The 14,302-nt window shown below is 51.2% G+C and overlaps 1 protein-coding gene across 1 annotated transcript in view; it reads left to right on the forward strand.

The window, feature by feature from the left end:
* Positions 1–2,096: 2,096 nt before the first annotated feature.
* The window catches only part of Abtb2 (ankyrin repeat and BTB (POZ) domain containing 2), a 169,088-nt gene continuing 156,882 nt past the window's right edge, over positions 2,097–14,302 (forward strand). The window contains exon 1 of the mRNA XM_005384147.2: positions 2,097–2,979. Coding sequence (XP_005384204.1) covers positions 2,097–2,979 — 883 coding nt within the window. The remainder of the gene's footprint in view (positions 2,980–14,302) is intronic.

A 14,302-nucleotide genomic window follows, 5' to 3' on the forward strand; every position in this document is an offset into this window, starting at 1 on the left:
TCTATTGGACATTCCCAGTTACTTAACTTTTAAAGGACGTTCACAGGCAAAGAAAAACGTTCTCGAAGGCCATTTCCGCTAGATAACCACTAGAGGGCAACATTGTCTTTATTATAGTTCTAATCTAAAGTGCATCAAATTTGTTTTTATGTTTTTGACAAATCGAACCTCATTATCTAATTTGACTTCTAATCTCACTTCTTATAAGATGTGACTGTGTTTTGTGTTAACCGAATGCTGGGTCTTTCACATCACTTCTATTCTTGATTCCATTCCCAATTCTAACCATCAGGCGGCAACACTGCCTAAAGACCAGAAGCAGAAAGGAAAAATTAAGTCAAACTGCCAAAGAAAAAGCAGCTTCACGGGCGAGGGGATTGACTATTAATTTAAGAAGGAAAGAAACAAACCAGTCCTTTTTTTCAGTTCGTATCCAACTCACGGCCCAAGGTCAGGGCTGTGTAAAACACACCACAAAGGAGCCTTTCAGGAGTGGGAGAGGCCGCCCCGGGGGACGCGCGCACAATCCCCGCCTTGATTCCGGGGGCACGCTCGTGCACGCGCGTGTGAATGGGAACGGGGCAGCAGCGGGACCTGCGTGGGCCGGGCGAGGGTCGGGAGAAGAACCAAGGGCTTCCTGGAGCACCGCTTCCGGACGCGCGATCCAACACCAGGTTGCCCACAGCGCCTTTGGAGATCAGCCACTCGCTTTGCCCCGGAGGAAACCGAGGCCCAAGGGGGCGGGCGGCCCGCGCTCCAGAGCCCCGCACCTGCCTGCGGCCGGGTGTTCGAGCGGAGCCACTGCTTCCCCCTTGGACAGAAAGGATCCGCCTGGCAGCAGGTGACACTACGGCGCAGCGATGACAGCTAAGCCAGGGTCCTCTGCAGACTCTGACAAGTGAGGATGCCCCTCCTCCCTCCAAAGCGCTGCTCCAGAAAGCGGGGGGTGACGCTGCGAGGGTGGCGGTAGTCGGGGATCACAGGCTCCCCAGAGCGCTCGGTTTATCCGAAGCCAGGTTAGGGACAAATTCTGCTCGGTTTGGAGCCCGGGGCCACAGACGTGAAGAAAACCCGACGGGCTGGGGAGACGCAGGAGCCCTCTCCTCCCTCCAGCGCAGCCGTCGTTTCCTCTCGGCAAACGGGAGGGGCTGGGCGGACAGTGGAGGTAAAAGTTGGGCGCCGGGCTTGCGTCCCCTCCCCGAAGTCCGGTCCCACCTCACCCCCGCGTCTGCAGAGGGCTTTGCAAACAACCCCAGCCTTGACGGCTGGAAGGCGGACAGCTCACTGTGCCTTTTCCTTTTCGTTTTTCTTTCAGTCATCAGCTCCGTAGCCCCGCGCTCCGACCCCTCCTTTCCCGGACTCTGCTCCCGGCTCCCCGCTCCCCGCTCCCCGCTCCCTGCCAGCCGCGCGCCCGCTCGCCCCCCTACTCCACTGGGTCCCAGCCGCTCCCCCACCCTCGGCCTTCAGCCCCGCCTCCGCCGCCAGCGGGTTCCACCCCAGACGACGTGAAATCTACATAGTGCCCGCCCCTCTTAGAGATCATTGGTGCAGCAATGCCAGTCGCGGTCAGTAATTGGTGAGCCGCCCGGGGTTATTTGCATGCGGGCGGCTGCAGGGAACCCAGCTGTGCGGGCGGCCGGCGCCGCGCAGAAGTTTGCAGAGCGTTTTCTCGCCGGCTGGTCCCGGACTCGCGCGGCGCTGCTCTCCGCTCCGCGCCGCCGCCGCCCTCCTTCCCCCTCTTTCTCCCTCCTTCTCGCTCCTTCTCCTCTTGCCGCCGCCGCGTTGTCTCAGGAGTCCTTCTCTGGGAAGGACGGACGCTTTGGGTGAGGGACGCGGAGGAGACGAGGGGCAGCGCTGAAGAGGAGCGGCGCGGAGCCGACCCGCGGACAGCTCTCGTCCGGACGCCGCCGCGCGGGGCCCGGCTCGCCCGAGTCTCGCCCAGCTTCCCGCGGCCGCCGGGCGGGCGATGCGGCCGCCGAGCCCCGCGGCGCAGAGAGGACGGAGGGCGCCGCGGAGAGCCTAGAGCGCGCTCGGCGGAGGGCGCATGGAGTGGTGAGCGCCCCTTGCTCGGCGAGGCCGCCCGCGGCAGGCTCCCCATGGCCGGGACGTACAGCTCCACCCTGAAGACTCTGGAGGACTTGACCTTGGACTCCGGGTATGGGGCCGGGGACTCGTGCCGTTCGCTCAGCCTCTCGTCCTCCAAGTCCAACTCGCAGGCGCTCAACTCTTCGGCGCAGCAGCACCGCGGGGCGGCCTGGTGGTGCTACTCCGGCTCCATGAACAGCCGTCACAACAGCTGGGACACGGTGAACACGGTGCTGCCCGAGGACCCCGAAGTGGCCGACCTCTTCTCGCGCTGCCCGCGGCTCCCGGAGCTGGAGGAGTTCCCCTGGACCGAGGGGGATGTGGCGCGGGTGCTGCGCAAAGGCGCAGGCTCGCGGCGGCTGCCCGCGTTCTCGGTGGAGGCGGTGCGGCGCCTGGCGGGGCTGCTGCGCAGGGCGCTCATCCGCGTGGCCCGCGAGGCGCAGCGCCTGAGCGTGCTGCACGCCAAGTGCACCCGCTTCGAGGTGCAGAGCGCCGTGCGCCTGGTGCACAGCTGGGCGCTGGCCGAGAGCTGCGCGCTGGCGGCGGTCAAGGCGCTGTCGCTGTACAGCATGAGCGCGGGCGACGGGCTGCGCCGGGGCAAGTCCGCGCGCTGCGGCCTCACCTTCTCCGTGGGCCGCTTCTTCCGCTGGATGGTGGACACCCGAATCTCCGTGCGCATCCACGAGTACGCGGCCATCTCGCTCACCGCCTGCATGGAGAATCTGGTGGAGGAGATCAGGGCCAGAGTTCTGGCCAGCCAGAGCCCCGACGGCGGCGGGGCGGGAGGCGGGGAAGTGTCCGCGGAGGCCTTGGAGATGGTCATCAACAACGACGCCGAGCTCTGGGGCGTCTTGCAGCCCTATGAGCACCTCATCTGCGGCAAGAATGCCAATGGTAAGTGCGCCAGCCTTGACCCACGGACGTGGCGTCAGTCCGTTTCCTCTAACTAACATGCTCTGTGTGCCAGGACCCCGCGTTTGGTCTGAGGGATTGTTTGGGATGCCAGACTTTTGGAGGATAAAATTGGGGTCGATCTTCTCTTCTGGTTCCGCATACTATTATGGTTTGACTTTTTTTTTTTTTTTGGTACCAGGACTCGAACTCAGGACCTTGCACTTGCCAGGCAGGTGCTTATGCCACTGAGCTATATCCCCGGCCCACTATTGTGACTTTTGGGGGGCCATTCACTGATTGGGTGATATTCAGGCTTTGGACCAAACCCTTCCTGAACCTCTCAAAGCGAGGCTTACTCTCTGCTGCTCTTTGCCTTGGTTGCTTAAGTCTAGTGGTGTGATTTTTCCCCCGACTGAAGTTCTGTCCCCGGAGTTCACCGCAATAGCAGCAGCAGCCTCAGGGGTCTATCCCCCAAGACCTGAGCCTTGGAGAAGTGGGCTGGGCAAGGAGAGCGACAAGTCAGGGACATGGGCTGAGTCTTGGCTTAGCTGGGTGGAAGGATATCCAGAGTGAGGTCCTCTCGTGGAGGATGGAGGGCGAGTGGTGGGTTCTTAACTGCGTGTCCAGGGGTGATGGACTGATGACTCCTGAAGCCCCATCACAGAAAAGGGAACCAACCACTTGCAGGCTCCCAGGGCTTGATTTTCCAATTTGTCATTAACCAAATGAGCGATGGATTTAAACCCTTTGCTGAATTAAATGAACAACCCCTGTGGCTTTCGCAGAAGGAAGGGGTGATCCACTCAGTCAACTGTGTTATGAGGAAGGGGTGGGCAGCTGCGTGATGTCTGCTCTGGGGAAGGAACAATTCTCACTTCTCTGAAAGATGTTGCTTCAGCGCAGAGGACCAAGGCAAAATACTCGGCCTTCTCCCTGATAAGGTTAGGGTGTGCCAGGCATTCAGCAACAGCCTGCCCATCAGACTCCAATTTCAGGGGCTGGGACATGAATTATTTAGAGTAGACTATGGGTAGGCATCCTCGCAATCTAATTGAAAGGGCCACGCGGATATAGTTTTTAGGGACAGATGCGTGGGCAGTGGAAGAGGCCAGGTGGTCCTAGAAGGGATAAAGGGCACCAAATTCAAACATGGTCTGGCAAAATCATAAAAGCTGAAAATTAAAGTAACACCTCATGTGTTAGTCACTGTTTGGGGCATGCTGTATGTTAGCAACCCATTAGGTAGTGTGATATTGTGAAATACTGTATGTGTATTTGGTCTTGTCCCCATTTCTTGGTGTACAACTCCTAAAATCATTGGAATCTCCAGAGAGGTAGCGTCTTTGTCTTCTAAGGAGTTGACTAATAGCAGGCCACCTCTAGGTAGCTTCAGGATGGGGACTGGTCATCGGAAAGAACAAGGCAGGACTGTAGAGGACTGGAACTTTCAGCCCCAGCGGGGCTGAAAACCTCCCCGGAGGGGAGAGAGTGGCACAACATTAAGTCGTGCATATGTAATGAAGTCTCCACTTAAGAAAAGGACCGGGCTCGGAGTGTTTCTGCACACCTGAGCAAATGGGGGTCCCTGTGCTATACATTTTTTATTTGTATCCTTTGTAACAGCCGTAATCACAAGCTGGTAAACATGATCCCCTGAGTTCTGTGAGCCATACAAGCAAATTAAACCAGAGGAGGCGATTGTGGGAACTCTCCTTTAGAGCCGGTTGGTCAGAAGTACAGGTAAAACAACCTGATGCTTGTGATGCTGTCCGGGGAAGGGAACAGTCTTGAGGCCAGAGCCTTCAGCCTGCAGACGTGCTGGCATCTCTCCAGGTAGATGGTGTCGGAGTTTAATTGAGTTGAGTTAGAGGACACGCAGCTCTGTCTGCTGCAGAATTGCTTGCTTGCTCGTGGGGAGAAAGCCCCACACAGAAGTCTTCTGTGTTGACTGTGGAGTGAGAACAGGAAAATTGTTTTCTTGTTCTATGAGGTACGTACCTGTAGTGTTCTGTCCATTATATAGGAAGGGAAGCAGTGTGCCCAGCAGTTCAGCTGCCAAAGACTACACAGGAATTAAGTGACAAAACTGGAATCTGAGCTCCAGAGAGTTCAAGTTTTGTCTGAGTAGTCCAGCTTCCAAGGAGAGCCAATGACACGCTCAGTCTCATTTTGAAGACACTGCACTAGCCCCGTGTGGCTAACTTGGCCACCCCTTGCTTTGGTTTTCAACTTCTGGCACTGTCAGAGGACATGCCTGCAGTGGAAGAGCATTTGCCTTTTAATTTTCCTCCTCTTAGGTCAGACTTGAGGTCAGGCCGGAAATCTAGTCAATGATGTCACAGCTGATAATTGTGCTTCGCCCTCCAAGTGCAGAGCTTCAGCACTGGGAACACCAACCAGCTCCAGGAGAGGAAGGAGGGGCAGAGGGATTTCCAGCTGCTTGTCATGATAGGAGGCCTGGCCTGAATTTAAAGAAGGGCAAGGCTTCTAGGAGAAAAGACTGAAGCCCTGACCCTAGAAACGAGGCTAGCATAAAGGTGGACAGCGAGGACAAAGCCAGGCAAAACGATGCCTTTCATGCACAGCCCGTGTCCAGCAGGTTGAGGAACTTTTTCTAAATACAAGTTGAGGTTAGGAAGAGCAGCTGACGTCCAGAGTACCCTAAAAAGGCACGATGGCCAGACACTGCTGGAAAACAAGAGTCTTCATCTGCAACCAAAGAGAATTTACTATCAAGGATCAGCATTCCTGGAGATTTTCTTTACGGGTCGATTTTTGATTCCATGATTTGGCCTCTTTGCCTGCCTCCTACCATTTGTTTTGTTTTTGTTTTTTGTTGCTGTCATTGTTTTTGCAACACTGGACCTTCCAATGGGCTACCCCCCCAAAAAAAGAAATTTTTTTTATTTTTTATCTTGAGATAGTCTGGCTAAGTCATTGAGTTGCCCGGGTGGACTCAAACTTGTGATTCTCCTGCCTCAGCCTCCCAGAGGGCTGAGTTTAGAGGCCTGCAGCATCAGGCCAGGCTGTAACAGTTCTTAAGCCGTGTAAGTAAAGGTAGTGAGTCTCCCTATGCAACAGAGAGCAATACCCCCTGGATCCTCAGGGCTAGTATCTCCCTCGCTACCTTCTCTAGGCTGCAGGGACCTTCTTAGAGGCCAGATGACCATTTGTTTCCACTTAGCAGCATGGATGTCCATTTCTTATACATGCAAACCAGGGGGTGGCCTCACTAAACAACAACCGGGCTGATTTATTAAGTCCCTTTAGACAAAGTGAAATGAATATTTAGTAGAAAGCCAATGAATCACATATGCCTGAGAGCTGACTTCAGAGGGAAACATAAACTACTTAGAAATGGAGAGATCCCAAACCTTTGTTATATTAAAATTACCCCAAGGGCAGCAAGGCTGCAGTTTATACAGCTGAAGACCAACTGAGGAACAGCTGCATATGGGAGAAAGAGTGTGGTTAGTATTCTTGCCCTGCTGGTCTTCCCTTTAAATTATATATTTATCATTGTTATGCCTGCTAATTGTACAGCATGAGCACATGCATTTGACTCAGCTGTATAGAGCTCTTAAACTTTTAATGTCCTCCAACCAGGAATTTAAGAGCCCTAATCCATCTATCCTTATCCATTACTCAGAATGCCAGACAAATATGGTTTTTCTCAGCCCAAGACAGATGATAAAAGTTCTCGAGTGTTTATAAGACATCCCAGATCCGCAGAGCAGCAGAAGTTATGTGTGGTTGCTCACTTGTTATTGAGACCTGGGATCCCAGGGCAATGTCATTAAGCGATGATATCTGTGTGATTTCCTTATGCAAGGCAGAGAAACCACTTTAATAGAGTAGTATCTATAAACAGGGAGCTGGCAGAAAATAGAAACCTCTCCCTTCCACAGCCTCTCTCTGTCCTTCTGTCTTTGTCAAGGAACTCACTACCTGAGAGCAGCATGCAGGGTGTCCCTTCTGAATTTCTTTCTGACCATTTTTCTTAATAAGCTTTTGTGAGTGACTGTGAAATTTGAGAAAATCCTCTTCCATTTCCAGAGTTTCAGTGAAATGATAGGATAGTGGTGAGAATGTTCTTATTCCAAAGCAGGGTTCAGGGTGTCCCTAAGGGATCGTCTAGCGAAGTGGTGAAGAGCACGGACGCTGAACTCACCAGGAGGGTTTGAAGCCCACCTTTGCTGTTTATGTGAGTGACCCAGGGCCAATTTCATAAGCATTCCAAGCCTCAGTTTTGTTATCTATAAAATGGGTGATAACAATACCTAGCTCAGACAGTTGGTATGAGGGTTGAGATCATAGATTTAAAGATCTTAGCTCGCAGTAAATGTTCAAAAAGAGTAGCAATTCATTCAGCAAATATTCAGCACTGACCTGGTCCCCACCATTGTTAAATGTGCCACTGTGGATTAAGTGGTGAAGGGAGGTAGGAAGACCTCTCCTAAAATTTATAATCGAGTGAAGAAGACAGGAAAACATAAATGATTTACCATTTGTCATTTTTTAGTTTTGTTTTGTTTTGAGGACAGAGTAGTAGGACAGTGTGACTGCAGCTAATTTAAATGTCAAGGAAGATCTCTCTGAAGTCTGATTAGTATCAGCCTGTAATATCAATACTAGCAAAGCACCTTTTGGCCATGAATAGTAATTGAGGACTTTCCTAAATTCACTTATTTACCAGTTGAGGCAAGTCTGGGCATCTCATCTGCGGCCAAGAAATAAAAAGGCTGCATCGGAAGCAGAGATAAAAACTATTCTGGCTATAGGACTCATTTATGGAGGAGACCGTAGGATGGATTTCCACTGACGTACGTAATGAGCAGAAGGAGCAAGGGTTAATTGAGCCGTGAGTTGCTGTTTAATCAGTTTTCACACCTGGGTAGTCTGAGGGAGGCACGCAGCTCCCCTTTTCTTTGGCCATTTTATTGAAGCCAAGGGACCTGGTAAAACTGAAACAAAGCAAGCTTTGGAAATGAAAACTTTTTTTTTCCTTGCTTGCCTGAGAAATGCAACCTTAACTGTAGGTAGTAAGAGGAACAAGCTGGGGTTGTTCAGCTTCCTCCAGAAAGCTTTGCCTGATTTCCCCACCCACAGCTGGAAGAGCCACTCCTTGAAGTTTCCACAGTGCCCAGGACATGTTCTTGAATCATTTCCTGCTTCTGTCTGTCTCTCCCAGCAAACTGGGATCCCACAGACTTCCTCCTCTCACTTAAGACCTGCTGTATAATACATGTACATGTTCATTGGGCCAATGATACACCATACAACATATTTTTCTTTCCTTGGTCTTTTGGAGACAGAGTCTCTCTATGCAGTTCAGGCTGGTCTTGACTCACTTTGTAGCTCAGACTGGCCTCAAACTCACAACGATCCTCCTGCTTCAGCCTCCCAAGTGCTGGGATTACAGGCGTGCACCCATGCCCAGCTACCATACAACATATTTAATTCCAAGTTTTACACTTGAATTCCTTTGATACCTTGCAAGAATCTTCTCCCTTTATCAAAGCAGAGAACTTCAAGTTGTTCTTGATGAAGAGACAGTATTTGGGGGGTAACCACATCATAGCGCCATTATTCAACCAATTGATGCCTTAATTTCTAGTAGGCTTCCCAAGGCCATCTGTGGTAAATAGGATGTGAGTTGGAGGGTTTTTACTTAAGGGAGATGCCAGGGCTGGATATATAGCTCAGTGGCACAGCACCTGCCTGACTAACGCAAGGTCCTGAGTTCAATTCCAGGTACACACACACACACACACACACAAAAAAAAAAAAAAAAGAAACTAGGGAGATGCCTTTTTCATGTGTGGTACCCAGAGTGGAGGGGTTTTAGGCAGAAGTCTAATAGGCAGCAGATCAATCCACAGGAGGACTGACTTGAAAGTATCCTTAGTAATGGGTATGCCAGTGTCCCCTTGCCAACAGCGTGGCCCTAAAGGACAGTCCTTTGATGACTTGTTGAGAAGAGGTTGCACCACTGTCCCATCCTGCCTTCCTGCATTCTAAGAACTGAACCAAGACAATCACCTGCTGAACATTGCTGGTTGGCATAAACAACATCTAAGCTTCTGAAACGAGCCAAACCAACTTTGCCACTAATCCTTAGTCGTCCCTGTCCCACTTCACCATCACAATTCATTCTTTTCCACATCGGACCTTTGTCCCCGTTTCCACACTCCTGCAGCTGTAGTAATAGGCCTGACTTCACTGCGGCTCCATACGCTCCTCACCCGTGATCTCGCCGATTCCCTGTAAACATTCTGTGCATGGGGTTTCCTCTCACAGAAGGGTCTCCCGGAACCAGTTTTCATGGCTCGGTAATAACTGGGCCTGAACCAAGTCCTAAGTGTGTGTTTTTCTTGTAAAGAATCACAGAACCAAAAGTTATGAGGAACAGGCCAGGAATTGGTCTTTTTTAGATGGTAGCTAGGGCCAAACATAGTAGTAGCATTCCTTCTTATAGCTCCGGTTTGTTAATGGCATACTGTGGCCAGGCACTTCACATTTGTTAGGCTGGCAAAGGTTCTTGATGTCCAGACATCCTGCCCTGGAGGTGCCATTGATTTGAGGGAGCCATTATTGCTGCTCCTGAGGGGGCTGGGAGCTCTGCTGCCCAGGGAGGGCCTTACAAGTGGCAGCTGCAGGGTGATCAATAAGCTCAGCTGAACGGAAAGGCTGCTGAGTCGCTATAGTGACACTCTTCTGTAGCTCAGGGCTGCTGGACATGCACGGGAAGGAACGCTCCAAAGTGGCCATGCATTTAGGCCACTGGTCTCAGGGAGCTCAGCTCAGTTGCCCTGAGGTTGGCAGAAGAGCCTTTATGAAGAAGGATTTGATTTCCTTGGAGTCCACCACAGTGCCTGGCTGCTGACTGTATCTCAGCTTGGAGCCCGGGTTGAGAATGAATCAGTGTAGCACAGTGCTGAAGGGCTGGCTTTGGAGTCCATGTTGGGTGCCACATTGCTCGGCCTGTTGCTGATCTATGGCCTCTAGAAGATCATTCTTAAGTCCCATCTCCTCTACTGAAAATTGAGGGACCGTTCTGATGTCGTAGGCCAGCGATGGTGAACCTTTTAGAGCTTTAGCCTGCTGTGACACCCGTACCGTAGGCTTGCCTCCGCTGCTGTAGGCGGTTGGGTGTGATTCTCACTTTGTGGGCTGGGGATGTTAGAAAGGCGACTGGGGTGGAAGCTGCCAGGTCAGGTGGTGTGACGCGGGGCAAGCTGCTCAACTTCTGTTCCTCGCTCTGTAACGGCGTTTCTCAGCCATGGCGCTATTGACATTTTGAACTGGATTGTTTTTTCTAGAAGGGCTGCCTTGTGAATTGTAGGATGCTTCATAATGCCCCTAACACACACACACACACACACACACACACACACACACACACACGTTGTGATCAGAAATGTCTCTAGACCTGTCCAGATGTCCCCTGGGGAGCACATTCACCTCTAACTGAGAAACACTGTTCTCTAAGATAGAGCTTAAAATAGTACCCACCTCACTGGACTGTCGCGAGGATTCAGAGATCTCTGTAAGGCACTTTATATTGCGTCTAGCACAGTGGTGGCAAGCCTACAGCATGCATATTACTGTGTTTTGTCAAATTATCATCATGTTTTTAACAAACTTGTTGGATGCGCTGATTTTTTTTTTCCCCAGCTTTGCTAAAGTGAGAGTCTCTTGTGCAGGGGAGGATCATGACCCAACTCCCAGGGTGACAAGCATGAGTCACAGGCTCTCCTTGATGACTGACCGTTGGTATGTAGAGGTAGGAGGAAGTTGTGGAATCTGGAAGCAGCGCGCTTGCACCCTGCTCAGTTGTGACTTGATGGTTCCCCCAGGACAAAGTGACCCACCACTGAGCAGTGAGATCAGACCTGTCCCTCTGAGCTCATGCCCACCCCCACCTGGGTGACAGCCACAGGGCAGAGTCAAAGCCCCAGGTCCCCAGGGAGCAATTCTGCGGCGGCTGTTGGACCTAGCTTGTTGCAACTACCAAGTCCTGAGCCACAGGGATGGCAGGTGTTTTGTGTTTTGCAGGCGTGACATGTAAACACACTTTGTGGTCATCTTGCTTGTTTTTAAAAAGGTCTAGCATGGTTTTGCAGCTCTGGCTATGTGGCGCTGCATGCTGGAAAGGGAGGTGATGATTAAAAGACACAGCTTGAGGAATGTCACAGCAGCCTCATTGACCTACCAGTTGATGAGCACCAGCGATGTACAAGCCAGAGGAGAGAGACTGGAGGAAGATGAAAGTCCTTCTTCCCTGTCAAGGAGTTGAGACTCTCATAGGAAAAGCAAAGCATGTGCGGGGATGGTTGCAAAGGCGTTCATAATCACTGCTTCAAAGGGTGATGGGGGTAATGCTGACAGCCTCCATTCACCGCATGTCGGTGCCCATCACGGATGCTTTGTGATAGCTAGTTCATCAACCTTCCCAACTGCTCTGGAAGGCAGATATACTTTCTATCCCATGGCTGGGGACTTCTTCTGGTGATTAGCAAGCACAAAGGGAAGAGGTGTGTGCTGGGCCAGGGGGCGGGTGTCCGGGCCTTGTGAAGGTGGTGACCTGTGAGCCAGGGGAGACTCTGGCAGCAGAACTGTGATGGAGCAGGCAGGTCCTTGCGTTGCAGCACACAGGGCTTCCAGGCAGGGAACTGTGCGAGGAAGACCCGGGAGCCATCGAGTGTGTGTTGGAGGACGGTAAGTAAATGCCATTGGCTGGGAGGAGCAGGGGAGAGAACACAGGAAAAAGGAAAACATTCCCACATCTTTTACCCAGATGTTAAGAAGCCTGCCAGAGTGCAGGATGAGAGTTTTCCAAAACTTCTTTTTGTAATACAGAAGGCAAATGCGTCTGCTCCCCAGCGCATCTTAAACACCGCCCCAGACCTCCCGTTATACTTCTTGTTGATTGAAAGCCTGACCTCAAAAAAATGCACCATCCACTGTCTTAGCAGTGAAAGTAAGAAAAGAAGACCTGCCCTGAGCACTCTCGGGCTGGGGAGATGCGAAACCTTCCATCAGCCTTGTGCTTCTCCTATTGAATTTGGCTTCTGACTCGATTACCTCTTCCATGGCCCCGAGTGCAGCTTTGCAGTCCAGAGCGGTCCGGTCCAGCATGAAGATTGGACCTGGCAAACTTGTTCAGTGAGACCGTTGAATGTACTTTTGTCAAAGCAGGATTTGCAAGGATGGAGGCAGGAGCGGCATAGAACAGGATGAGGTAAAAGGTCCCAGGGCTTTTTAAGGTTGACTTGATAGGTTCCATTCCCAGCTTAGGGGTTATCTATAACAGCTTGATTCTCAGATGTTTAGTTCTCCTCTGATTCTTGCTTAAGGTGTTTCTACAGCATTGACAGAGCTTTCTATCATGTTCAATGCTTGATATTGCAGAACCACCTCAGAGTTCATTTTCGTCTAGATTGGAGTTCCTAGGGTCCAGCTGAATTCTGCAGACAGCAAAATGTGAAAGGTTGACAGTGGCTTAACTAATAACATGGGTGTTTGCCTTTTTTCTGACCCCTGGTGTTATGAAGAAATTTTCTCGTCCTTTGAAAAAGATAAACTTCATGAACATATTGCAAAATGACACATAGTGTCATTTGTAGTTAATGATTTGAGGCTCACTGTTTACTTTCTAAAAGTCTCATGGGGAACAAGTCAATAGGAAAACTGAACCCAGAAGTATTGGAGATGCAGGTTAGTATCAGAGGAAGATTAGACTGGACCACAGACTGTAACACAGGCCTTTCAGCCAGGAAGAGGGTCCCTCCCACAGAGGTCACGCATTTGTTAATTTTTTTTTTGGTTGGTTCTTGTTATGATTTGCTGCTAGCGATTTGAATCCAGGGTCTCAAGCACGCTGGGCAAACACTCTACCTTTGAGCATTGCTTGTTGTTGAAGACTTCAAAGCTTTTTTAGTACCTTCTAAGATTAAAAATCACTATTTACCATGAGGAGAGCTATAAGTAATCCCAAATTGAGAAGCGCACCAAGGGAGTATGTCTGCACAAGTGTCTAGAGCAGTCCAGTGCAGGGAACCTGGATTTGGATCCAGAAAATTCTGGGACGGAGCTTGCCCCCCTGTGACCGGAGTGAATCACCTCATCTTCTTGGATCTCTCTCTGTCTGTGGTGTGAAGAGGTTGGACTAGACCCTCCAAAGGCCTTTTTGTCTCTGATGATGTTTCTGGACTCCCCCAAGGACAGTGTGAAATCATTTTCCTAAGGTCAGGCCCTGTAATTAGTGTTCTCAGGAAAGACGCAGTTCAGGATGAGTCCGGGTGTGCGCTCTGAAGACCCAGCAGGGGCAACAGGACAAAACAGCATCCTTTTCTATATTAGCGTTAACTGCTATGACTGCACTTAGTGTTTTGCCCTTCCCTTCCCCCTGTGTGCTTCTGGCTGACCTAAAGCTTCAGCGCTTGACAGCTGCGTCCAGGCCCTGGCAGGCCAGCGCTGTGGTCAGATCCAGCTCCGAGGTGACTTCATGCAGCCAGTGTTTGAGGCCCGGACTTGGGTATTTATAGCAGGGGAGCAACGAGAGAGAAAAATTAAATATGCTACACCCTTCTGTATCCTACGCGGGACACAGACTGGCATTGTGAGGAATTTAGAAGGCGGTGCTGTGTAATCCAGCGGGATATTTTTAAATGCTATTTGTTGCAGTTGGCAGGGCCGGTGTTTCAAAGAGGAGGGAAAATGAGAGTAACTGAGGATGACAGGCTGCCAGGGGCTCTGAGGGCCGAGACGTGGAGCTGGTGCCGAGGTACACGGCCTCTGAGTTTGCTTCACAGTCCTGCAGTCTGAGCAGGGCTCGGGAAGGTTGCAGTGGGAGGCGAGGTCCATGCAGTGGCTTGTGTAGCCCTCTTCTCCTCCAGCCAGTGCACCCCTCAGATCCCAAATTGAAAACCAGGGGCATGCTCTAGAGCAGTCAGAGCGTGTGTTCCAAAAAGAGTCGCTTCTGTGGAAACCGAGGCCCTGAGGGTGTCTTTGGCTTAACTGAGCAGCCGGGCAAATCAAGTAGTGCTGTATATGGGGACCCGATTTGGAAGCAAGTTGCTTGCAGCTGTTCTGGATTTAATCTTCCCAGGACAAGTTGGGCAGGAAGACGTATTCTGGGACCCAGTTCAGTAGCAGATGACTCCTGGGTAGAGCTGCCTCTGAAAAACATAAGAATGCCCATTGGCCATTTATAAAGTGCCCGGGGTGTATGTAGCGTCTTCTACCATGCTGGTCTTTGAGGAGACCCGTGATGGTTACACGGACTCTGGATTAGGAGCAAGGGGGAGACTTAGAGTTT

This window comes from Chinchilla lanigera, unplaced genomic scaffold (assembly GCF_000276665.1).
Source record: "Chinchilla lanigera isolate Chin_1 unplaced genomic scaffold, ChiLan1.0 scaffold00021, whole genome shotgun sequence".
NCBI lineage: Eukaryota > Metazoa > Chordata > Mammalia > Rodentia > Chinchillidae > Chinchilla > Chinchilla lanigera.